The 27,991-nt window shown below is 45.4% G+C and overlaps 1 protein-coding gene across 1 annotated transcript in view; it reads right to left on the bottom strand.

Annotated features, from left to right (window-relative positions):
- Positions 1–436: 436 nt before the first annotated feature.
- Positions 437–27,991, bottom strand: part of LOC144935130 (rab11 family-interacting protein 2-like) — a 32,251-nt gene continuing 4,696 nt past the window's right edge. The window contains exons 2-5 of the mRNA XM_078861568.1: positions 20,639–21,141; positions 18,259–18,910; positions 5,309–5,390; positions 437–4,007 (exon numbers count right to left, since the gene is read on the bottom strand). Coding sequence (XP_078717694.1) covers positions 3,780–4,007; positions 5,309–5,390; positions 18,259–18,910; positions 20,639–21,141 — 1,465 coding nt within the window. The 3' untranslated portion in view covers positions 437–3,779. The remainder of the gene's footprint in view (positions 4,008–5,308; positions 5,391–18,258; positions 18,911–20,638; positions 21,142–27,991) is intronic.

The following is a 27,991-nucleotide window of genomic DNA, read 5'->3' as shown; positions in this document are numbered from 1 at the left end:
AGCCAGTTAAGCTGTCCATCAAATAAAACTAAACAATTTTTTCTGGCAACAAAACAGGTGTTAAGATGTTAAAACACCAAACTGAAACCTTTAACAAGGAATCATGTCTGCATTAACCACAATGCTTGTGGTCAGAATGATAACACTGGTCAACACACTTTTCTGGCATAAGGTATTCCAACGGTTTTAAGGTAATTTTGGGGTGCTGATTCAGGTTTTTGAGATATCAAATATTGCATTTTCAATAAAAACTGCAGAAGAAAAATATTAAATAAATGTGTATATCTACATAAAATGATATTATAAACACACTATCCTAAAAATACAGCACCATATTTTAACACTAAAGCAGTCACTGACTCGCAACAACTTGCAATCATAAGTGACAGAGTTAATTTCGGATAAAATCAATGAAAATGGGGTATGCCGATAGCATAAAAATGAGATGTGATAGAGCAAATCTGAGATCAGATTTGGAATCAGCACCCTGAAATTAGTCTAGAACAGCTGCAAAAGTCTAGGCCAGAAAAAAATGTTTTTTTGTTGTTGACCAGTGTAAAATATATGCATTGTCTTTGAAACTGATTGGTCCACACCAGGGAGAGCTTTCTTTTGAGCCTCGTCTCAAACGATGGTAGACCAGAGAACGCCATATATATACAATATAATTACCTATGTTTGAAAAAAACTACGTGATTTTAACTTTACCAGGTAAGGCCCACTGAGCTATATAGCTCTTTTTAAGAAGCGACCTGGCCACAAATGATAGCTCAACAAAGTTGCTTACCATGTGCAGGGAAAAACCGGAGGACCCGGAGAAAAAAACATGCGACCACGGAGAAAACATGAAAACTCCAAATATAAAGGCGTCAGGACTGGGATCGACCTCCTGTATACCAGCAAGGTAGTTAGCACCTCGCCACCGCGGCGCCCCTAAATGGCCACGTTGCAAAGCACATTGACACCAGATTGCCGTGTCATTTTTAAACATGGCTTCGGCAATAATCCTCTTTGCAGTGTTACTGCCAGCAAATATTGACTTTTCTCTCAAAAACACTTTCCTGTTGCGCATTTACCTGAATGCGATTTGTTTTATATATCATGAAATAATACTGAAGCAAAGTAAGGTAGCAAGCTAATACCGGTACGGCCCTTTGTCAATCCACTGCTGGGTAAGGGCCTCCACATACCGTGCGGGCCGTCACAGGTTATTTGACCATACTTCACCACGCCGGTCAGTGTGGGTTGAAGGCGGTGAGCATGTTGAGAGCACACAAGTGCAATGCAATAATGGACGTTGCTGCAATGCCCTCTGTCGCTGCTCTACGACATCCTCTGTGTGCACGTGGTGGTGGCCACCCATTCGTGCTCAGCCCATGTGTAGCTTCCAAGATCTGACGGCACTGCGTGCATTCTGGGTGATTTGGTCGCAGGCGTTCAATATGGTGTGCGGTATATTAAATATGTTATGATGCGATAAACTGATGTAGCACTGAATCCGATGGAAAGCACGGCAGTTAGTAGTTGTAGATCACATACAGATGCGAACAATATTTAGCGGAGTGTAAACAAGCCAAAATAAAGCTGGTGTAAAATAATACAAAATACTTGCGCGTAAAATAAAGCTCACATTTATGTGAGCATTACACATTCAGTTTTGTCACAACTTAAAAAAAGCTAAGTTCCTGTTTGTACCGACAATAATTCAGCAACATTCAACCACTACAGATCCAGATATAATCAACACTGTTTGATAGACAATACAATCTTACAATCACTATTATTGTAATTTTTACTTTCCTATATTCTTAATTGGCTTTGTGCTTTCACTTACAGCTATGAAGTTCAATTTGACATTTCCATTTTTGCAATGAACATTATTGTCGTTTCTTCTACAGCATATTTAGGCAGACATTATCGTATAAACACATACTATACTGTATATACAGAATTGATTTGGCATATAATCACGGACTTGTATTTACCCAAATTTACAATAATATACTTCTGATGATAAACCAAATACTGTAATGCAATAAAAATGGGAATTAATCTATGGAACGTAACTCATAAACATGTATTCATGCATGCAGTACAATTGTTGGACCTAGACCTTCTGAATAATTTCAATCATCAACTGCACCAATCCTTTGGGACAATGAACAAGCAGCCCTGCAGCAATTCCACCCCAAAATGGTTTGACGAGCTTGGGTTGTTTTCATAGCGGCGTGCCTTATTTGGAAGAGCACATTCGACACTGGTTAACATATCCCATACGCACTGTCAATTAAAATTTGCAGTATGGTTTTTAAACACTTTTGCTTACACATACGTAACCCACTGGCCGTGCAGTCACGTGTAAAACTAAACTAGTATTTTACCAGGCATGGCCCACTGAACTATATAGCTCTAATTTCAGAAACGACTTGGCCACAAATGATAGCTCAACGAGATGGCTTATCGTCTTGATTCTCAACGTAGAGGGAAAACTGGACGACCCGGAAAAGCAATCCATGCAACCACGGGGAGGATATGCAAACTCCAAATATACAGGTGTCAGGGTCGAACCCACAACCTCCTGTATATCAGGTAAGGTAGTTAACATCTCGCCACCGTGGCACCCAAACACACAGGCCATCCACGTACATCTTCACTAAAAGAATCTCGATCGTCCTTTACCAGTCCATCACCATAGCCTCTGGATAATAAGGCGCACTGTTTTCCCCTGTATTTTACAGCTAAAGTTGGTGGTCAGTCTTGAAATCCAGTAGGTGTGTGCATGTGTGTGACCTGATTTTTTATTTAACTTTATTGGCACCAGGCACAAGACCGAGGTGCGCCTTACTTTCTGGGACATTTATAATTAGCGGAATGCAGTATGTATATCTGCTTTCGATAAGAGGGTGTCAAACACATACCCATAATAATACCGCCTGAAATGGAATTAGCCTTGCTGGTCAATAACAAAGACTAGTTAGATTCATAAATATTTTAAAGCCTTGCAAAGAGAATACTCCCATTATGGGCGTTTTAATACATGGCCAAAGAAGTCTTATTTAGCTCCACAAGTAAACGCATGAAATCTGTCCTTGTACCACAGGGCAAGTGTGGATGGCAGCAACTGTAGCCCTTAATCATGAGCCTCAGCCCACGCACATATCTGAGCTAAGCTAATTGATCAACGTCCTATACTTGTTCACATTGTGTCTAATAGAACCCAAACAGACATTTTACTCTTTTTACCTCCCTGTAAATATACTTCTTATGGTTAATTCACCAGCAACTGTCCAGAGTTCGAGCAGCTGATGGGAATGTCACTAACAGCGCTCCGAGTAGGGGAGCATAGCGGAGTGCTGTTTTCAGCTGACAGTTTTTTTTTTAAATCCTCGCCCCCACCCTCCCACCCCAATGGCTGACTCCTCATAAATATTATCATCGTAATTTAATATTTATATCACGCCTTTCTATGCAGTACATCCGGGCATGCCCAGGGCTTAATTTCTCACTAAATATTTCCCGGCTCGCCGGTTGACTGGAGAACATTGCACGTGACGAGTAGTAGCCACGGTCGTAGCGACAGGTACACTCGATGTGGTGCACCGGGAGCGCAAATATTGTTAGGGTCGCTGACCCGAACATGCTCGGTTGAAATTAAGCCCCGCGCACACCATTAACCGGGCTGGCAAGCCCACCACCGGCATCGGCGAGCGACCAACAGAGGCACACGGGGCCGAGCCGAACCGAAGTGATGCCGAGGGCACGAAGCGATGCCAAGGGCACTACTTCTGCCCGAGCGTAGCAGCCCTCTGGTATGGCACGAGCAGCAGGTGCGGCGTCTCCTCCATGATGCGCAGCAGCAGCCCGTCGATGTACTCGTGCAGGTTGCGGATGGTGTCGTCGCGCCGCACCAGCTCCGCCTGCTGCCGCGTCACCAGCGCCACCAGCTCGGCGTGCGAGAGGCGCGAGAGCACCGCGGCCGAGGAGGCGTTTGCCGCCGGACCGCCGTCCTGGGGGCGCGGGAGGGGGACGCAACGAGTTGCAGCGCTTCAGGGCGACGCTCGGTTGTGGGGGGTGGCGGGGTGGAGTGGGGAGGTCAGAGCTAAGGGTTGCAACCTCTGTGGTGGCAAAAATGTATATATATATCTGCGACGTATCACGGGGAGAAGAATATCTCACAATGCCAGAATGTGGGGTCGTGTGCAAATGTGTTGTTTTGAATGCCGTATTATTACGGAACAGACAAAAAGCAGGAATCGTCATGCTCCGTGAAGACTTACAGATTTCTCAGGATGGCTACGTCTAAGAAGGACAATTCTGTGAGAACTAGGACAGGTGGCACCGCTGAGGTCCTGGATTGGAACCTGGGTTTCAGCATTCTATGATTAATCTGGGTTCTCTCTCACGTGTAGTCACTTCACGGTGTCGGGATGGTCACCAAAGCAAGACCGAGCTTCAGCAGAAGGTTGAATGAGAAAGTAGCCTGCGTTGCTCAGGGGCAGTGGCATAGCTATCGAGCGTGCAGGTGGTGCCAACTGCACTTGGGCCAGCGGGCTGGAGATTCCCACACGCCATGCGATGAAGACTCTTTGCAACGCTCATAAAATGTATGGCCTTAGTGTGGGTGAGAAGGCCTTTTGTTATCTTCTGGAGTCCTTCTCCAGACATCACGGTGGAGCACTGAGAGTCCAGTGAAACTCTCTCGCACAAAATAAACAGAGAAAACTTATAGCAACACGTATCCGTACATCGGTAAAGGTGCAGTCCTGCAATTGCTTGCTCATTTCAGTCGACTAGGACGAGTTCTAGAAGGCCCCAGTAGAGGGTTTTTGACCTACACTTCCAGTGGTTATACGTCCCAGAGGATGTGAGTGTCCCCACACTTTATCCCACCACAAGAGACCTGCCGAGCAGCTAACTCTGACGTACCCATTCGTACTGCTGGGTGGACAGAGGTGGGGTGATTCAAGAGGATTGTCTCTGGTTTCAGTTGCCGCGCCGGGAGATTGAATCAAACCGCGCAAACGTCAATGCAAGTCTATTGTGTTAACCATTAAAGCTCGGCAGTATCCCATAAGATATGTAACATTTATATATATAAATATTGAATGTGTGTGCTGGCACTCTGTGTCATTCACTGTGACGACTGTGGCTAACCCGAGCCTCGTTTTGTTGCAGCCCCAGGCAACGTCACGGGATTAATGTCACACACCACTTCTTTGGCACGTTAACATGCGTTTACAATGAATACGCAATGTACATATTACAGAGAGGTCTCATTGAGTGTGTCGCTGAACTGCAGATAACCAACCTTGTGAGTTCCAGCTGGAAAGGTTTTGACATCTTCTTCCATTTTCTTCCCGCTTGCGTTCAGCGGTGGCACCGAACGGGGGCTGCATTTGCAACGAAAGACAAATACGCTGGCAGCTTTATTGGCCGTCATTGCTCGCGCACCACATTTAAATCGAGGTTTACAATACAACGTACGACGTATTTTTTTTATTTTTCCTAAATCTCTTTGTTTAGGGCGCCACAGAGGAGAGAATGTCAACTATCTCGCCTGGTATGAGCGCGTGGGTTCAATCCCGACCCTCGCCTCTGCGTGTTCTCCCCGTGGTCGCGTGGATTTTTCTTCAGGTCCTCCGGTTTTTCCCTCCACATTGAAAAACATGTTTTTAGAGTAGTATTTGGTTGCTATAAATTTCAACATAAGCCACTTCGTTGAGCTATCGTATGTGATCAGGTCGCTTCTGAAAAAGAGCTATATAGCTCAGTGGGCCTTACCTGGTAAAATTAAAATCACGTCGTTTTTTTCAAACATAGGTAAAACATTTTTTTTATCTGACGGGCAATAGTAAAACTACTGCCGAATGAAGTGGTTACACGTATGTAAAAGGTAGAGAGGTGCAGGCTAGAAATTGCACTAACCATGGCTAGCGAGGATGAGTGGAAAGGAGAGTGACCAGAACCGGATCGGATATCACTCACCGCTGACGTGAACCGTGGCCGGGAATCAAACTCAAGTTTAGGATCCATAGCACAGTGTGATCACCACCACACTGCTGCTACACAAATAAAAATCCTGCAGCCAATTCCTTGTTGACTTCAACAAGCAATTGCCCAAGTGCACCACCGCACACAATAAAGCAAATGTTACAACACCCTGTACCAGCTTTCACAGGGATAAGTTGTCGTGACAGATATTTCACTATCGATACAAGACCTAATAATGGTAATTTAAATTAATTTGACAGTCCACTGCTGAAGGAAGGCCTCCTCATGCCGTGTCAGTTGTGAGAGTTCACCATGCTTCGCTACACTGCTCAGGTGAATGGAGGGCCAAGACTGGTTCAGGTATTACTTGCCACTGATGTTAGCTGTGGCCAGAAATCAAACTCGGTCGGGTTTATAGCGCAGTGCATTAGCTGCTGTCCCACCACACCATCAACACAACTCTTGATGATTGTTTAATGGAAGCTTCTAAATTTCGATTTAAAGCTTTCGTGACTGCAGGGATTCATCTTCTTGGTTCTTTCGGTAAAGTCACGTAGAAGGGATATAATAAAATAATAAAAATAAAACATAATTAAATAATTCTCACGACGTTTCGGCCACAACGCAAGCAGCCGTCCTCAGGTGAAGAACAGGTCTGTCTTTATTATTATTATTATTTTATTATTTCCCTTCTACGTGACTTTACCGAAAGAACCAAGAAGATGGAAGCTTCTAATTTAATATATAAACATAACACAAAGTAAGAAGAGCAACTTAAACAGCAGCTATGCTAACACATTTTTGTTCCTCAACTGCAAAATGCCTGTTTTGGTAATAATACAGAAATACACCATATTTACCCTGCATGCCAACGTGAATACTAACACATACTGTATATGCATACACGTTTTAAACATTAAATTATTCCATTTTCTGCGTGAGAATGTTTCAATGTGACGCGTGAACCGCACGCCCATCTTTGCGCGTTGAGACCCCAGCGATTTGCTGGGATTCTTGCAACACCCCTGAAAATAGCTTCACTGGGTGAACATTTTCAGGTGTGCAAAAACGCTCGTGAGAAAGACCTCGTTAGCGCCGCCGCTGAATGCACCAATCAGGATTGAAGGACACCGCCCTGTCCAAACATGACCCCCTGCAGTTCGACAGTCTCAGGTCGGCACGTAACGATTTGCTACCGAAGAAGTCGGATGCATATTTACAATTCTGGGTCATGATTTTTAAAAAAACATCGTTCGTCTCGTGTCTACTCTCACCGTACGCATTATTTCTCTTTTAATGTTTGCGTCTTTTTGTTTTTTTTTGCAGTCGTGTTTGCGCCAGATTATCCTAAAAGCGTCGTCGCAGCGTTTGCGTCAATATCAAATACAAAAAAAACAGTTCATTACTTGGTGATGCTGCGTTGGCAGTGGCGCGCAAGCACGGAGAACTAAAAACTCAAACACATTCATCAATAAGACTGTGGCCTTAAAAAGAACAAGCATATAACACGTGACATTTTTGGGGAATGGGCCTTGTTCATATCACTTCTCCATTTTAATATAATGACCGACATATCATATGATGCATTGCATCATGCACCTCACAACTGAGATGTCGTTACATATCCGGCCCAAAGACCTCTTGCGGCTGACAAAACATCTTCCTGGAACATATTTTACATCCCAGATAAATTGTTCCTGCATCAAGGAATGCTTCCAACTATACACTCCAAGAGCCTACTACTATCAGCTAAATGGTACTGAACTCTATGTACAAACGTTTGCGCTTAAAAGGGCCACATAGCTTAAGTGGAATGCTCTTGTGGCCTATTTGTGCCAGCGTCGTCCAAATTTGCCGAATTAAAAAAAATCCGTAAATCATCCAAACGGGAAAACACATAACAATCAATAGCCCCGACTGCCAAAACTGCCACAGACTATGTTTGGGAAACATAACGTCTTTGTCATAGTCTTGCGCTATGAGAATAGCACAAATACCAAATGTACGAATTATTTAATTTGAATAACAGATGGCAACCCAGAAGCTATTTATCCAAAAATGTCAAAACCGGCCCAGTGTTTGTGTGCTTAAGTAAAAGCTGCTGTGTAAACTTGGTTGCAATAATGCAATAGGTCGATGGTATAAAAAGAATTGTATTCATATGTGGAGACACAGTATAAAGTTCTGCTGGTATACGCTCACACTAATCTCTGTGTTCAACTCCCGACCCAAGTCCCTGTCCTGCTACGCGTCCATCAATAAAGTGCCGTGGTCAGGCTCACCTGATTCCAGCATCACATCCCTGCGGCTCCGAGCAGCCTGGCCGTGTCTCCGAGGCTGAAACCAGTGGGGAAGAGGAGGATGGAGGGCCCTTTTCCCTTCGGCTGTGCCAACCCACATCACCGGATGGACCAAACTCGCGAGCCGCCGTAAAGGGCATCACGGGACGACCAACTGGGGCAGGAACAGAGTCATGCGCGATGGGGTGAAGGGTGCAGGGCTCAGCAAGCGCAGGCACAAAGCCAGGGGAGGGGGGCGGTGCGGAGGGGGAGGTCACCCGAGACGCTGTGTCTACGCTGTGTAGCCTTTTGGACGTCGACTGCAACGCCGCGTCCCTTTCGGTCGCACCGGCAACGTCCGGTGGAGGCTCTTCACTGCTGACGTCTGCGGGTGTTGTTGACGAGCTGGCCTTATCAATCTTTTCCAAGTTATTAATGGGCTTGAAAGTGTCTGGCGAAAATGTTTTGCTACCCGCTCCGTCGGTGGGAGACAAGGCAGAGGAGCCAGAAGGCACAAAATTCTTCCCTGAGAGTGCTCCATTGTCCATCTTTACTGAGCCCTTACTTTCCAAATTAGTAGCCCTTGTAGTGAAGGTGCGAACAAACAAACCATCGTCAGTTATTCCTTCATGCAGAGAACTGGGGTTATCGTCCTTCCTCGGCTGCTTCAGGATCGAAACATCCAACCCATCAGCAAGAGAACTGCCTTTGGTAGTGCCTGACAGCGATTCCTCACTCTTCTTCGTGGCTTGTGCGTGCTTGGCCTCCAACCACTCGGCCAGAGTGGAGGACGACTGGAAGAGCGTAGACCCGCTACGAGAACCTTCTTCATTCTTTTTGGAGGCAGTGTCCAGTGGTTGAGAACCATACTTCCGTGCAGGCTGAGTGGTGACCTCTATGTTTAAAATGCATGGCTGCGTGTCTGAGTCTTTCACCGGTAACTCTACACCCCGCTCGGAGTAGCCCAACGCTGTGCGTGAAGAGCTTGCGCCGCGCGCGCCGCTGAGGTTCGTGTCGGTTGAAGCCTCTTCGGGCGATTTTGGCTGAAACTGCGAAGGGGGTGTGCGGCGAGAACCTTTCTCAAAGTCCTCCTCGGCGACGGAGAGTTGTAAATAAGGCGGCGAAGTTTCAGCCGCGTCCGAGCGTAACGTAGACGCGCTGTAAAAGTGAGGCCTGTATAACTGGCTTTTGACAGGATAATACGAGGTTTCGTCCTGGTCCAAGTAGTTTATTTTTAACGACGACTCTAGGTCGGCGCCTTCAACTTCACTGTACATCTTAGTGGTTGACTTATCCAAGAGATTTGGCTGAAGTCCCGGCGTTATGTTCTTACTTGCAATGGCGTCTACCAGTTGGGCAGGAGTTTTCTCCTGTTGTACAGGCACATTTTTAGTAGGCTGTTCCTCAGAACAGGACTTGCCTGTCCCACTCCTTTGTTGGTTATTCTCCTCAACACCCTGCAGGAAAAGCGGTGACCTTATAGGGGAAGAAACCTTTCCTTTGCCCAATATTAAATCTGAAAATGACTGCATCTGTGTTTTTTGGTGAATAGGATCGTCTTGGCGAGCAGTCTGTGCGAGCACCACATCATCAGCTTTTAGAGGTGGCGCAACATTTTCCTGTTTTTCAATCCTCCCCATTGTTGGCATTGGCCTCAGACGGGCACTTTGTGGAGGTCCTGTAGCCTGCATCTGAGATGAACCCGGAGATAAATCTTGAGTGACCAGTTTATCAACTTTGCCAGTCTCTAAATCACTCAATTTCACAGAAACCCCCTTCGATCCTGTCATAAAATCTTTGGCTCCTTCATGTTGGATGTCCTTCTTGTGAGCGGAAAATTTCTCATTCTCAAGTCCACGTGTCCATGCTTCGTCAGTCTTGGGAGCACGTTCAGTCGCGTCGCCCTCTCTCGCTACCGTCGGTGCCTGCGACGCTTGGGCTTCCGAGCCCTCGCACAGAACATCCAGGAACGGGTTAAAGGAATGGCTGCTCAGGAAAGGGTTTTTAGCAGAGGACGGGAAAAAGAAGGGGTTGGAGGATTTGGTGGAAACCTTCTCCGGTGAGGAGGGTGGTGGCGGTGGCGACACCAGATCGTCCCGAGCGAAGGCCGCCGCTGCATTCGACAAATTGTTTTCCCGTACGGAACTTCCGGGCGCGCTCACGGCACGGTTCTCGGCGTGTGGAGAAGGCCGCGGCGTCGGCCTAGGTGCAGGGGGGGATTTGGGAACCTCGGCAATGTCGGTGAACGACAGCAGCGACGCGGGCGTGGGGGGAGACTGCGACAGAATGGAAGGGGGTGTGCTGGGAGGGTGTGAGATTATGGACATGGGGCTGGAAGGAGAGGTGGGGGAGTGCACGGGTGTTAGTAGGGGGCACAGAGGGAAAGGCACAGCGGGTGCAGCTGCCGCAGCGAGGGGCGAGTTATCAGACATGGACGGGCTTTGTGGGAGGTTTGTGGTTTCGACCTCGGGAGACACGTCCAGTCTGTGGGGGAGACACAAAACAAGGGGCAGGAGGAATACAAATCATTTTACCCTCTTACTCGTCTCCAGCCACGGCGCTCCGTTATTGTGAGACGCAGGAGGGTTAGAAATTACGCAACGATTCACTCTGCCCCCCCCGCCCCCTTGCCTGCAACCCCCCTGCCCCCTTGCCTGCACCCCCCCCACCCGCCTTCCCTATCACCAGCAGAAGTTTGATGAAGCATCACAATTTGGGGTCATGAATCGATTTTAGATCGATTATTTTCGTGTAATTCTTACCGTCTCAGTGATATCCACTCCGTGTAGCGACATGTGAGATTAGTGAGCATAAGAGATGGTGAATTGATTCATCGTTGCATGCCAAGTGGAAGGTATGACAGTTACGAGTTAAGTTGCGCGTATCCATAAAGTGTTCACAGACCGTGAACGTTTTGATAATTTTAGCTTAAATGAGTATTTATTACGTGAGCTGAAGGCACCGGTCAATGATATTTGTTCAGCTGAGCATCTGCACGAGCCATTATCAAAGCGTGCTTATTCTTCTTAAAGGAATACGTGGGTTTCCAATGTACTATGTCATCTAAAAAAAGTACCATTTATCCCCAAAAAAGCAATAGAATGATTAACAATGTATATTGTCCATCCAAAAAAAGTATACCCACTCACAAACGGGCTAAAATGTGGAGAGTTTGTCTTTTAAATTTTGTTGAAAAAATTCATTTACGACACCGTTAATGCGTTCTAAGAAAAATAATCTACATGTGACTCCATCCAATCACAGACAGTTATAATGAGGAAAAAACTACCGTAAAATCATAGATCAGAGAACGTGGCTCCAGTTTCTGCCGTTTATAAAAAGCATTTACATTTTGGAAAACTATTTATTTTGGTGATTCTGTTATGTTGACAGTGGTGCACAAGCACATAGACCAAACGATTCAACGCATTCGTCAATAACACTGTGGCCTCAAAAGGAAAAACATAATAGGTGAAATTAATGGCATTGGTTCTCAGCACATAGATGATTTAAAGCACACAAATCATTTATGTTGCGATACAGTACATAGATTACGTGCTGTGAAGGAGGACCAATGCCCGAAACGTCGCCAACACACCGGTGTGCTGAACTAGTAACACACTGACACGTTTTGTTTACATGAAAAACGTTACTAATTGGCTGTGTCGGGTGGTGGTGGGTTTAACGAAACATTTATATTTACGCGATCTAACTCAGAAAACCTCGAATATGGATAACATTGGTTGCAAAAGCCTACGTGTTAACTCTTTGGTTCTTTCGGTAAAGTCACGTAGAAAGAAAATAAATTCAATAATAGAATACGACGTTTCGATTGCAACACAAGCAACCGTCATTAGGTAGAACTAAATTTGGGAGAGAGAGAAAAAAAACACACACAGGGAGACACACAGACAGACACACAAGCAGAGAGAGACAACAGAGACACACACAGAGAGAGACACACAACACAGACACACAGAGACCCAATGTGTTAAATCGTCTATTCCACGTTTCCTTTTAAGGCAGTAAAGTTGCGCAACATATTCGAATGCACGTTGAATAAGCCGACTTGAGAACCCATTGCAATGTTAGTAATAAAAGCAAGCGGACCCGAAGCGTACGCACTCTCATTTGTGAGTAGGTGGCGGTATGCGGGCTGTCGCAGCTATTCGTATTGGTGAAAGTCAAGCAGAGATGTCATCATATTTATTTTTACAAATGTTATAAATATCGTGCAGTAGTACAGTGCACCTCAGAGGCCAGTTTTAAATGTGACACATTGTGCAGGCGAATCTCTTGCATTAATGGTTGAACGTCGGCATGCTACAAAGTAATGACGAAAGTTATCTAGGGCAACTTCGTATATCCACTGCTGGTTGTAGGCCTCCCCATAATGCACCATCGGTCATGTGGGGTAGTTGGCCATACGTTGTCAAACACATTTCGGTAAAGAGTAATTTCAAGTTTCATTGGCGTACTTAAATACTGGATAATAAAATAACATGCGTAAAAGTAATCAAATCTTTGTTAAAGACTGAAGCAATGAACATTACAATAATCATAAAAAAAAAACTAATTATATTTTAGACATTTTCCAATTCACTGCCGTGGCAGTCGAACATGGCTGTTTTTATCATACCTCACCATGCTGGCCAGTGTGGGTTAACCATCATAATAAACTACATTTATATTGCACATTTTTACAAGGTACTCAAGTTGCTTCACATCACACACATAAACACATAAATAATACAGCACTTAGGGGGGGGGGGGGAACTAAAAAGTATAGAAGCTAATTTATAGAACCGAACGCAAGAGACAATGCACGCGTCTTGAGGCGCGGGTTTCAGCGCCACCGCCGTTGTCACCGAATCACGAACAACGCTGTGCAGAGCCCTCTCCTGACGGGCAGCAGCGCAACACAAGGCACGCGCAACCCAATGTGCAACACCACATCACGGGGAATGCACAGGGCCACTGGCCCATTGAAGAACAAAGTCTTCGGGATGGCCACACATACTGGGGTGAGTAAAGCTGTCCACTTTCGAGAGCCTCATTTGTCAGAAGGAATTTCTTGGGGATTACAACTCTGGATTTTATAGAAAGCCAGCGAAGAGAGGCCTAGAGCGGACGGATATGTTCGCATGTTCGGGACTCTTGATACAATTCTGGTAGCCGAGTAGAGGACGTATTGCAATTTAGGACTGGGGCAGAGGCACCGAACAGAGAGCACTGCATAAGAGTTTTTTTTTGGGTTAGATCGTGTAAATATAAATGTGTCGTTAAACCCGCCACCACCCAACACAGCCAATTAGTAAGATTTGTCACGTAAACAAAACGTGGCAATTCGTTGCTAGTTCAGCACACCGGTGTGTTGGAGAGTAAACCCACAACATTTACCATTCGCGTACCGTGACGTTTTGCCGGTAATTACAACCAGCCTCATCAGGCGACAGCCGGAGTTGTGGAGAAATCCTCCTCTTTCGTCAAATTTACGTTTAAGCGATCTAACCCAAAAAAAAAAACTCTTATGGATAATATTGGTCTCAAAAGCCGGCACGTTAAAGAGACAGCACTGCAATGATCGGTCCTTGAAAACACAACGGCGTGGTGGATCAGACCGTCGGCATCAGAAGCGGACGAGCAGGGTCTCAGACGAGCGATGTTTGTGAGGTGGAAGAAAGCTGCTCCAGTGGTGTTTTTTAACATGAGGCTTGAATGACAGCGGCCAAGCCGAAGACAACACCCGGATTTTTTAACAACGCCAAGTGGGGAAAACAAACGTAGGTCATCGACGGTGGCACGAACATTGGCATAAGAGCCCAAACACGTGAGTCGTCGCACTGTTGAACTGTAGGAAATTAAACTGCAAACTATTTTAGATATCGCCAAAGCACAGCATCAAAGACGATATGAAACTTTGATGAAATGTTAATGTTTGAGCGTCATTCACGTACCAATGATATTAATACCACTGGTGAAGAAGGAAGATTGTAAAGAGGGTGTCCAGGATTGGTTTAAATATTACGAGGCAGTCCTCGACTTACGAACGGGTTACATTCCTGAGACCCGTTCGTAAGTCGATTTTTCATATCTCGGAACTCAATATGTAATTGTACATACGGTCAGTGTTATAAAATGTGTTATGGTTCAACAAAAGAGGGAAAACATTGTTAAACTCATAAATAAGAAGAAAAACATAAATTTGCGTAAATTAAAGAAGCATGAAATGAAAAAAACTATGTTTTATTTTCACTTGCATTGAGTCCTGATGCTGGCTTGCTTGTCAGATTGCGCGTTTCTAGGGTGCTGGGCCTCATTACATCTCGCGAAGGATCCCTCCGCCGAACAACATAGTTCTGCGGTTGGGTTCGTTGGTACGACTGAGCGTTCGCCAGTCGGTTGGTTAAATGGCATCTTGAATAAAACCTCAGAGCGGTTCGTTCGTAAGTGCGGATGTTCGTAAGTTGGAAATTCATATCTCGGGCGGGACTGCCTGTACTGATGTGAGCTGTGGTCATAAATCAACGTCGGGTGGCCAAATCCAGAGCGCAGTATTGCTGACCACTTCTAATACCTTAATTAGCACCCCAAAAAACACACACAACATCGTTCCCTGCAATAGCATACATATGTAGCATCGTATATACTATATGGTCCTGTATATACAGAATCTTTATTTCGAGTGGAGGAGGAATCCGATGAGTGATGAAGCTCTCTTTCAAAGATGTAAAAGAGGTCAAGTTAGACCGTAGAAGCAGCAGTACAGTAGGTATATATTCGCTTGTACTGTATTGCCATTTAAATTACTTTCAATACACGCAAAAACATAGCATTAAAATAGCATACGACTACATTTTAGAACTGTTATATTCCCAATTTTGTGTTCCAAGATTGACAGAGGTTGCCTAGCCCAAGCCAAAGTACTGTACTGCATATGGAAACAATTTTGTTCCAAAGTAAGGCCATACATATCGCACAGCTATCGCGTTACAGAGCACTCTGAATAAGAAAAGCATTAGAGGATGTCCAAAAAAAACCTCAAGTAAATGGCGAATATTAAATGTGAACAAAGATGATGCATGTTGCTGTGATACATGGTGAGCTGCGTACTGCTGTAAAATGATTCGAGACTAAACGTAGGCTTACCAGCAGTGACTCGAAACGCTATGTCGGATAGATACAAAATCCTGCCAATACCTGAAAATGATCCCATTTGTTCGTGATCTCCATTTGATTCCATAATATCAAATATGATTTACGTGGGTTGTATCAAATTTGTTTTTTTATTTTCATGGCAAATGTATTACACTTTTGAGAATACAGTACTGTACGGGGTTTACGTGCATTAAGTAGCTGCACACTGATAAACATCTTTTTGATGCATTATATATTTTTTGCATGATGGGTTACATATCATACTCTGTGTGCCTTTAACAATCTTAAGATAATGCAGCCTTAGCGGCTAGCGCGTTCACTGCTTATTGCAGATGTTCACGGTTCAAATCCAGCGCCCGCCCTGATTAATACCAAGGTGTCTATTATCATTTAAAATATGAGGGCGTCGTGGTGGTGAGATGTTAATGACCTCGCTTGGTATACAGGAGGTCGTGGGTTCGATCATTACAAAAACATGCAATGTTGCATCACAGTGGACGTTTAAGATCCCATGATGTCATTTGCAAGAGGAGGTCAATGTGTACCAGCATCATAGTTCAAATTTGCCATACTGAAAACTTACACCGCAAATTACACATACATCATTGTCCTGAGCATGAAAAATTAGCAGCATGCTCCTTAAAAAGAATCATGAGACTCAGTGAGGCTCTCCTAGTTAAACAAGAATAATAATAATATCACTGCCTAGTCATTTTTATGGCATTTTTCCCTTTGTGCTGCATTATAGACATATGGGTTGTGAGAGTGAAACGTTGTGGTACTTGACAGCCGACAGCTGGGGTGCGGAACCTTGTCCTTACCGAGGGCCAAATGTGACTTTCAAATACCTTTGGCAGGCCACACATATACAAAGATCCCCTGTACAGCCTGTACAGATTGTTGGGGCAAGTGCTGTTATCGAGCACCTATGAAGGCCGGCACGGCACACACGGGGGTGGGTGGCCAACACCACGCCCGGCTGCCTGTATCTCCCCAGTGGTAATGTTTACACACCGCACCAGGTACTCATTTGAGTTTGAGTCGACCTAGGGGAGGCCCATGACCAGTTCAGATAATCGTCACTGGAGTTGGCCGTGGGCAGGAATTGAACTCGGGCTGCCGGGTTTGTAGCACTTACGCTACCGCTCCCCACGCACAAAACTACGCAAGTACACACACTAACAGACACACACATCTCATTCCCTTCTGTCACTGCAAGAGACCCTCCCTGGCAGTGTCAGAAGTGACTGAGCGTGCTCAGATTAGAAACACGGTTATTGACAGCTTGAAAACACCTCCCTTCTAATAGCCGATTAGCGCGGCTACAATGGATCGCAGTGAAGTGTACATATCGTTAACAGGCTGCTTGAAAGTGGTCCTGGATCAAGTGACCTGCAGGCTGCAAGAAACGAAGACAGGCAGGCGAGCCGCAGGTTGCCTACTCGTGCTCTGAAGCATTTACACATTCGCCCACAAAATGAACTGGTGGCATTTCAACAGAATGCAGAATCCGATGTAATGTTTGTCTCTGCCCTGAACAACCACGACACTGTGTGTGTGGGTCATCCATTTTGTTTCCTCATGATGCATTCGTTTTTGCCTAAACCCGTTTTTTTTTGCCAGAGCCTCTGATAGGCACTTACAAACAAACGCGATATTAGCTATCTGGCACCGCAGCCGTGTCAGTGCCACTTGCAAGCGAAGGCAACAGGAAAGTTGCACAACCTTATTCAGGGTGGGTGGTCCGGCTGAGGCAGCAGACGGACGGTCCCGCACGCCTATTTCCAAATTGTCACTATCGCACGCGAACGACGTGTGAGCGCCGATAAAATATTAATGCTGCTCGTTGTCAGCGACATCGCCCTGATTAAAAATACATAAGGGAACAAAACGCATAATGGCATTGAATTGACTGCAACACGCACCCGTGAATACGTAAATGTGTTTCATGCCCTTAAAGCATATCCCATTACAGTATTTTAAGGTGTATCGACAACTTTTACCCAGCTGTTTTTGACATGCCGTCATTTTTTTTATTGTATATGTTTAGTCACGTGCCCTACACCACCTGGCAGCGTGGCCTTTGTAAGAAATATTCTGACACCGCCACAAACGATGTACTTGTGAAATTTGCAGCGTACACAATTTAAGAAAACTATTCGATACAGTGTAACATCTTCATTGTCGGCCATGCTCATCTATCCACTGAAATTGACGTCTCTCAGTTTTGCTATGGAAAAACCCCATCTACCTCCTGCACACGAGCTAATTTCACTGCTCCATCCTCATGACGGACGTGGTGCCAGGTGTGTCTTCACCTGTGGCTACCACCTGCTATTGTTAAGTCTCAACCAACGCCCACCATGCCTTCAGGTGATACGTCCATTTCAAGCCAACTTGCTTTTCTTTAAAGTCAGTGATGCCTCAAACTTGCATGTGTTCTTCCTGTCTCTCAACGTTTTTCCAAGTATGTACCTCTCCACGTGTTTTTACATCACTGTAATATCACATTATATAACCTTCCTTTGATGATGATCATTCAATATATGTACAGCAAGCATTCGTTTTTTTTATATACATATTAATACATTTTGTCTCAGGCCACTATTATGCAACCTAATCGTTATGCACTATGTTTCATATAAATGTTCGTACGCTGCGTTTAGCAAAGAGCAGCCCTTGCACGGTTAATGCAAACTACTGAAAGGGCCTATCGATTGCCCGGTACTGCATGCTTGCCAAGACACACGGTGCATAATGGGCTCATAGTGATGGAAGGAAAATTGGCAAGCCATGATAAAATGAAAACCCGCGCAAACTTGTTACATACCTGACTTTCACAACCTTGTCTTTGTGGTCCCGATGAAAACCGAACGTGGTCCCATGAGCAAGCTCCTCGGCCAGGTTTTGCCCACTGGAGCTCCGACTGGCGCTTTCAGATTTGTTGGACCCGGTCACAAAAGACTTGATGTTCAGCCGACTTTTCTTTCCATCCTCCTTTTTCCCCTCGTCTACTTCCTTGACCTTCACTTTGTCAAACAGGTCCAGACCGACGCCTTTGCTGAGGTCCAGCGACCTCCGGGACTCCTTGTGCATTCCATCCTTCCCCGGTTCCGGCAGCGAGGTCGACTCCAGGACTTTGTCGCTGCCAGCTTTCTTGTCCCCGAAAAATCCGGCTTTCACGGCGTCGGCCTTACCCACGCTCGCCGTCTTCTGGATGGAGGGCTTCTGCTCCTCCGCGTTGTTGATGTTCTGCAGGGATCGCGACAGGGCGATGTTGGGTTTGGGCTGGGCCTGGTTCTGCCCACCGGTGGCGGCTGCGCCCTTTTCCGGCACGTACAAGTGGCTGCCATTGATGCACAGCGAGGACTTGGAGGCCGTCTCGGATTTCGGCTTCAGGCCCCCGAAGAGGTTTCGCTCTTCCTTGACGGGCAGGGCCATCGTTATGTCGGCACTCTGCGTCCTCCTGCGACCCACGCTGCCTGCGGGACAAATTTCACTTGAAAATATTGATCGACATTCCCTGTAGACTTCGCACAGTACGATACAATTTGGGTTAATACGGTGAATAAATGCGACCACATCTTCGAGACACTGCACATAAACAGTGGCCATTTGATTTTCTTTCTGCGTGCAGTCAAAGGCAGAGGAACCAAAGGAAGGTCTTGAGTTGGGATTTGACAGCATGGATGGCAGGGTGAATGGAGTTCAAGTTTACAGGGGCAGCAGCATAGGAGAATGAGCGGTCTCCCACTTGCTGCAACAGAAAGCGTTGGTTGGTGGAGTGAAGAACATGTGGTAGGGGCTTTATAATGTTGGAAAAAGACACCACATTATTGTGATGTCAATAGACATAAAAACACATTTGCTAGTAATGGCAGTGTTGATAAACACTGTAGTGTCATTTCATTAATTTGTTTACATAATTTTTTTATCATGACAATAAGTGTGTTGCTAATTCTAGGTGCGTACAAAAGTGCAGTAAAACACAATAAAGGGAGCAGACAGTCGAGTAATAGGCATGAAATCAGTTTCATCATAGCACGTGAATAATATCTGGATAGATTCATGGATTTGGTGAAAATACCTTTAGAAATAACCGCAGTCATGATTTAATCGTTACTGTTTTAAAACGCAAGTGGAAGATTGATGTGCAACGATTAGGAATGGCATTAACGTTACCTCAGAAGAGGTGCATATGAAATGAGGGAACAGATTACGTGTTGGCAAAAAAAAAACTTACATTGCTAGGCTTTATCTTCTTGGTTCTTTCGGTAAAGTCACGTAGAAGGGAAGTAATAAAATAATAAAAACAAAACATAACAAAATAATATAATTCTCACGACGTTTCGGCCACAACGCAAGCAGCCGTCCTCAGGTGAAGAATGAAACACCACCAAGCTAGGAGCGTATATATAAGCTGGGTTGGAGGGGGGGAGGTGGGAAGAAGAGCGCCTTAACAACATAACAACCCAGCTTATATATACGCTCCTAGCTTGGTGGTGTTTCATTCTTCACCTGAGGACGGCTGCTTGCGTTGTGGCCGAAACGTCGTGAGAATTATATTATTTTATGTTTTGTTTTTATTATTTTATTACTTCCCTTCTACGTGACTACCGAAAGAACCAAGAAGATGAATCCCTGCAGTCACGAAAGCTTTAAATCGAATTTTGCTAGGCTTTCTTTGGAAAACATGAATGAGGATATAGTGTACGGTGAATGTTTCAGATTAGACGTCTTGCATTCACTCCAGAAATCACTTTAAAGAAATGTATTGTATAAAAATACGATTGAAAAATCAAGGCAATTGAATGACCTATCAACAAATAATCATGAGTTGAAGCCCTTTGTCAATCCGGTGCTGAACGACTCCCGATGCTGTATTGGGGAGTGTACATGTTGATGGAGGACAGTGCGGGTTAGGGGGAGTAGGTGGTTTGCAGGATCAGTTAACATCTCTTACCATTGATCTTAGCCATAGCAAGGTTTTTTTAAACATACATTTTTATTGATGCACTATTACAGTATTGTCTAGATGATAAGATGTTTAAAGTTATACAAATCTGGTCTGACACACACACACGCACCTTCCAGATTATAAGATGCACCATCAACTTCTGCTTTAAAATAGAGGGGGAAAACGTTTTTTGCTATACATAATCTGAAGTGTATGGTGGTACATGCCTAATTGACCGCTCTTACATCCTCACCAGTCATGTCTTGCTCTGGAGCCAGCTCAACAGGTGGGGGAGTAATGACGGTTGTCACCCCGACCCCAGCGCCCGGGCCGGAGGACGGGATTCCCAGCGGCGGCAGCGACGGATCAGGGGTGGACGGGATGGACACGTGCGAGGAGGAAAGTGATGAGGATGAGGAGTGCGTCACCGAGGTTCTCTTCATGCCCGGCAGCGTCAGGAAGCTCCTGCCCTTCGCCTTCTTCTTCACCTCCTCTTCCCTCTCCGCATCCTCGTCCTCGTTTTCACTGTCGATCCGCAGCACGCCGGGGACGATGGCCGACGAGGAGTCGGAGGTGCTGCCCTTCTTCTTGCCCTTCACCTTGTCCTTGAACTTGCCGAAGGCGGAGCGGGGCTTGTCACGCGCCGACAGGTCGAACATGCTGGCCGTCAGGTTGTTCCTCATGAACTGTGCCGAAAGCTGCACCTCGCCCCGGTCCTTCTCTTTCTTGCCGGCTTTCGAGTGTAACTTGTACCACCTGCAAGGAATGCCAACGCAAGGGGGAGAGGTTTAAGGGTGGTGTAGCGCCGACTCGTCAGACTGCAGTTACCTCTGAGGCAACTCGGCCTACCAGCATGACCAGGGGTCAGCAACCTGCGGCTCCAGAGCCGCACGAGGCTGTTTAATGGCCGCTTCGTGACCGTTATGCACGTGCATTGTGGCTCTTGAAATATTGAGCTTTTTTTAAAACAAATTCGAAATAAATTACTCATCTTGATTTTTTGGCTGCAGACCCAACGAGCTTGACTGTTTCACCTCATCCAAGGCTACCCAGAGGTTCCTGGAGGCCTAGAGCAGAATGCCAACTGGGGCCCCCTTATTCCTTAGCAACATCAACAATATAGGCCCGTTGCGGAGTCCTTTCATGTGTGAGGCCAGTGGCAAATTGCCCCTTTTGTTCCTTCTCCTCCGAGTGGCCCTGGTCACATTCACTCTGTGTTCACCACCGTGCTGCAGGTCAAAACACTTCTCTTTCTGCTTGTTTCATTGCACTGCTCGACTTGGGAATTCCCTCCCATCATCTCTTTTCCCAGCTTCTCACAACCTTGCTCAATGCAAGACACATTGACTCGTGTCTGTTACACTCTCAACAGTGCTGCTTGTTGCTAGCCATTTGTCAATTTTGGAAGTTTGGGCCTGTGCAGAGCAAATGTGATTCGAAAAGAGTAACCCTCTGAACTTGGTAATTTCATATTTTGGCATCAGGCACTGCGAGTAAGATACAAATGTGGGCCATGTCTCTCACACATGAGGGATTCTTATTGCTTTTAAATATTCTTGAATGCCCATTTTTACAGTGAATCCCCACAGGGTGAAGTCTATACATAAAAAAAAAGGTTAATATTGAAGTGGCTAACGGACAAGTACTAGATTACTACACTACAATACCGTAAACTATATGGTTATAATGTCGTTTGTAGCGTGTACGTCTTCTGTGCATTTTAAATATAGCATGCAAACGCTAGACCACATTTTTTTTCTCCCAAGACATTCCAGACATATCTTTGCGATAGCCGCGGGCAGTGGGAACAGGAAACCCTGCGCCCATATTCAGTGTACATTTAACCGTAACTTGAGCAATAAATAGGGATTAGCTTTACAAGGAGAAGAGCGCCTATTGTGTCCGTGCACGATAAAACCCCCGAGACGCATCCATTACCCTACACACGGCACTTGAAGATAAGGCAACCTCTGTTAATACTGTGGCGTGCTTTTTTTTTGTTGTAAACAGAGCGTGCAAATACGAAACGTGGGATGAAAAAAAAGGGTTGCGATAAACAGGTCCTCATCGTATGTAGCAACAGACACGTCGCGGCACCGAACGACGAAGTGAACGGGGAGGGGGTGATGGTATTGGGACGCAGTACTAATTCAGCGTGAACAAGAGTTGCACTTGCATCATTACAAAAGCATTCACATCAGCCGTTTGACCAGTTTGTTGACAATTCGATATCGACGAGCAAACTGCACATTGCTGTATGTAGGCTGCACCAAAAAACGGGCGCTGACAACGCATCCGATAATTTGCTTGCGATGGAGTCAAGGTGGTGGTGGGTGGTGGTGGTGGGGGGTGCGGGAGTTTCTTCTCCTTCCAATTTTCGCTCTGCAGTGGAGGATTTCTTTCGTAAGGCAAAAACAAGTGGCAACGAGCAAGTGCTGATTGGATGCAATTTTCTTGCTGTTATCTGTTGTTGGCAGGCCTGTCTTGAGTGCGAGCATTAAACCACCACGGACTGCGCCGTCAAAGTGGAACCGTAATGGATCATGAGCTGCACTGAGCCACGCTTAGTATGAATTAATGATGCTCTGCCAGCCAGACCGCCACACATCTAATGACCTTGCAATGACCATATTTATGAACGCACCGCCGAGTCTCCAGTTCCTATCCCAATGTAATAGCGGACGGCATACACGGCGAGCTTTAGTGCAGGTACGACTGCTTTTAGATGTGGAGGCAATTGTATTTTAAAGAATAAATTGTCGTTTTCCTTGCACGACTCAGTGTCGTTTAACTGCAAAAAGAAAAGTACGAACCAAATCTGTTCATGATCATTTATAAAACAGCCCCTAGGGATTTCAAATGAAGGCAGCGCATGGTCATCCTGGTTCAGATTGACTCAGAGGGATCTATTTCCCCAAGAGAGGCCAAGCAATCTGGTGCAGCACAGAATAACTGCACTCACATTTACATATTACAGTATTTTTTTTTCATTTGCATATATTCTCAACTCTCATCATCATCGTCATTATCGGTCGCAATCAATCCACTGCTAGATGAAAGCCTCCTCCTCAATCCATTGCCATCCTTCGGTCCCACAAATCCACAATGCAACAAGCCATCGAGCCAGAGAGAACGTGGGGTTATTTTATCACTCCCTTCTTCGGTTGCCGCTCTTGTTAAGCTCGACCACCGATCTGCACCTCTGCGAGCAACTCCTAACTTCCCATATACAGCTTTCATCTCTCACTGAAATCAGAAATTCAGTTTTATGAACGTTGTATTATTGGTCTGAGCACAAGAGAAAAAATGCTGCAACACATTCCTGCGGAGGGAGCTGGTAGGAACGTTGGGTTGCTCGGTCAATGGCCAGGGTCAACGGCGGCGTGGTGTATTCCGCAAATATGGCCGACTGTGAGGGAGGGCACAAGCCGGCGTGAGTAGGTTAAACTTTTAGTTTTATAAGGGCACCACGGGGTGACCAGCCCCTCCCCACCCAGCCCCACCCAGCCCCTCCCCACCCTCCCCTCCCCACCCAGCCCCTCCCCACCCTCCCCTCCCCACCCAGCCCCTCCCTCCCCACCCAGCCCCTCCCTGCACGACGGACGGACACAATAATCCCCTGTGGGCTGGTGGAACCAGGTGGTTCCTACCAGTATAAACTCTCCATTGTATATATGATCCACATGAACGGCAATTTAATGCATCTCTCAATGAGTTTTTGCTAAAACATAAGTTCCAAAACTGCTATATATGTAACCTAAAGTATTAGAGTACTATACATTGCTTTAACAAAAGATAATTTCAAACAGGTTACATAGTAAACACAGGTTATTGTTTCCATTATATTTCAAAGAAACATTTTAAAAATGAAAGAGTTCTTTGAGCCACAAGCTATCACAAAGCAAATGCCTTCTCATTGTTGGCAATGCTAAATATTTTAAGATTCTTACAAAAATATCAACAATAAAAACATAATCCATGAAAACAAAAAACCCACGAGGCACGTCACCCCATTCTTTTCTCTGGATCACCTACCAATTTAAATGTGCCAGACTCTGGAAAATCGCCCGACTGTTTTTCAGTGCAATAAATAATGAGGGCAACACATCTGCTCCGTGTTTCAGATGCTCAAACAATGGCCTCTTTAGAAAAGGAGCAGAATGGAAAGCTCTTTACACGTTTACCTGCTGGGTAAAAGGTAAAAGTGCAGGGCCACAATTTCTCGCTCATGCCACTGCTGAACGAAGTGGGCCTCCACTTGCGGAAGCGCCAGCGTCCTCACCGCAGGCAAATTTGGCCTACTCTTTCACACGGGCCAGACGTCTTTGAAGAGATGGCGATAGCCAACCTTCACCCCACCACGCACGACATTCCGATGGAACAAGTGGTGCGTCAATTTATACTGCTGCGTGTCCGGAGGCAGGGAGAAGTGAGAAAAGTGTCCACTGTTTCAACTCCCGAACTGGGAGATTGAATCGAAGACCTCTGAATTTCAAGTCATGCCTGCGAATCGTTGTGCCACGGTGGCATCCAGTGTTTACATAATATCTTTCAATATTACGCTGCCTCCTATTTTGCCTCAAATAGAACACTGCCATTGGAGAAGGGCAAATCTGCAACAAAATGCAATGCGGCATGTTAATAAACCACGGTGTACCGTATTTTCTATAAAAACAACGCTTTATTCTGCACTGCATTTCGTTTCGTGTACTGCGTAAAGTTAATGGCTGCTATTACTGTGAACAATAAATAAGTGTGCATAATTGGTTCAATTTGTTGCACTTACAGCATGTGAAATTAAGAGACCACCACCCCTTCCCACCTACTCACAAAACATTAGCGAGGGAGAACAGCGTGCCGAATACGTGCTCAATTATCTCACAAATCTACGTGGTTTGCTCCGGCAACACAAGATATAATTTAGCTTCACGGCCCCTTAAACAACAATCTGCAGGGACATTTGATGGGACTTCCCAGCACAGCAAGATACGAAGCACATCGCACTAATGGGCCTTCATGGAGGACGAAGCAGACAAACACACGGACTTGCTAGAATCGTTCGCGTGAGCATATTGGCACAATGCGGGAAGTTGCTGTATCTCTGTGTTCGCATGCCAGGAAACTGACAGTGACACGGTGCTAGTGTCGCTATCTCACACATTGCCTTACTGCAGCCGCATAACGGATGACACAGCACCCACAAGAACGGAGGAAGGTTGCCTGCGGTATCATGTATTCTTTCCACATGCCACGGCAGTGAAACGCTCAGTAAATGAGCGTTTCTTACAAATATCAAATTGATCGTTGACATGACCAGTTCATATACAATATTACGTGTAAAAATCATGATTAATACAAATCTACAATCCCTTAATATACTGTTGGGTGAAGGCCTTAACCACACTCTCTTGGTCATCGGTGTTTTCTGAGCAAGCCTTACCATGGTGGTCAGCGTGGGTTGGGGAAGAGTGGGACCTAACGACCAATTATGATGCTACTCGCCAATGATATTAGCCATGGCCTTGAAATTAACCCATAGTGCAGGCTGCTGTGAACCCAGCGAGAAAGCATGGGGAGCTCTTCATCCAGCAGTGGATTTACAACATGACATTATCTGGAAGATAGAGTATACACTGAACTTGGCCAGTTGAATACGTGTGCGAGAGAGCTACGTGTTGTTACGCACAGATATAGTACAGTGTTTGGCACCAAAGGAAGTACCAAAGGTAATAATTTTAGATATTTTAAAGGGATCATTGACGTCACGGAGTATCATAAACACTCTCACTTCAGGGCAGCTGGCCTCAAACATTCTTTTTGGAACGTGCCGTGCAGAAACGTCAAGAAAGAACAATGCTGTTCACAGCGCAGATTAAATATACTGAAATGTCATCGTGACACCAGCATAACAAATAATGGTTTACCTGAAAAATAAATCGAAGGAAACGGTCGTTCATAGACTATGACCATGCAAATGTGTAGCCCTGCAAATGCTTGCTCTTTTCACTGCTGGAGGAAGGGCCTCCATTAAAGGAAGCTCTATAAACCCTCGAGGGGGTATTTGGCCTACTGTTTCACACTGGTCAGATATCTCGAGGAAAGTAAGAGTACTCCACACTTACCCCACCATCAGCGACCTGTCAATCGACTCCAGTGTACACATTTATAATGCCGGGTGGACAGGCCAGGGGATTTAAGGAACTTGCAACCGTTGTTTAAAGTTTTCAACTCCCGCGTCAGAAGACTGAATCGAACTGGCGACCGCTGGACTGCAAGGCCAGTATGCTAACCATTACAATGCAGCAGTCATGCAGTTCATGTACTGCAGTATGCGTCACAGTATTTTAATTGCAAATATCCAATTTTACTGCAGGCATTAATGGCTTTGGGTTTCATGTGTTTTCGCAGCCTTCCATTAGGCACATTAAAGCATTGTTTATTCATCTGACAAAGCTCAATGTCTTCATTATTTTATGCTATTCACTTAAGTGATTTTTTTTCTTTCTCAGAAATGACAGGCTATAACCGGATTTTATGGATATACGTTGTGTATCCATTGCTCATGAACTATGTTGCACCCATGTTGTGTGGTTTGATGTTGTCAATGCACTGCTGGATGAGGGCCCTTTTAGCACCGTGCAGATCGTGGGATTTACACCTCAAAACGCTGGTAAGTGCTTGTTGGTGAAGTCGGGCAGCCAAAGAAGCAGAGGCATAGTAGTACAGTGCAACAGTTGATTTCACTGCATTGCCCTCTGCTACTCACCACGTTGCCCTGTAGCCTATAACAACCTGTTTGAGCATGGTGGTCACCCGTCCAACCTATATCTGGGACCCTGCCTAGCTTCTGAGATCTGACAAAATCGGGGACATTCTGGAGGATTTGGCCATAGACTTCATACTGTATTCACAGGGTATTCTAACTCAAGCTACTCATCAGCAAACTGTTACGAAAAGTTGAAAGACTTTGCTGTATTGTAGGTAACCACGTTTCAACCGTACCACATATATATTACTCTATCTTACTATTTTTTTCCCAGGTAAGGCCCACTGAGCTATTTAGCTCTTTTTCAGAAGCGACATGGCCACAAATGATAGCTCAACGAAGTGGCTTATCATGTGGACATGTATAGCAGCCAAATACTCTAAACGCATACAGTATATTAATTTAAACATGTTGCTGTTTTTTTTGGTTGTGCTAATATATTATAGGAATGTATTCTACTGTAGAGTTACAGTATTGGGGTGGAGCAGTAGCGCATTGCTGTGTACACTGCGCTATGAACCCGGCAACCTAAGTTAATTTATTGGTCATGGCTAAAATCAGTGGCAAGTGATATCTGAACCGGTCCTGGACACCGCACCCTATTCACCAATCCGCACTGACCAGTGTGATGGAATATGGTCAAACAAACCCCATGACCAACATGGCGTGGGGATCACTTCAGACAGCAGTGGATTGGAAAATCGCTTTAAATAAGTACAGTATTACTGGAAGAGGATCCGTGATATTGGTCGCCCATATTGCTGTGTATCGGTCAGCTTATTGGTCAAAATGCCATTCTTTATCACAGCCAATTTTGTCCAACATCCAAGACGGCCATTT

This window comes from Lampetra fluviatilis, chromosome 12 (genome assembly GCF_964198595.1).
Source record: "Lampetra fluviatilis chromosome 12, kcLamFluv1.1, whole genome shotgun sequence".
Lineage (NCBI taxonomy): Eukaryota > Metazoa > Chordata > Hyperoartia > Petromyzontiformes > Petromyzontidae > Lampetra > Lampetra fluviatilis.
The sequence above is the reverse complement of the archived record's forward strand: the minus strand, read 5'-3'. Positions and strand labels throughout refer to the sequence as shown.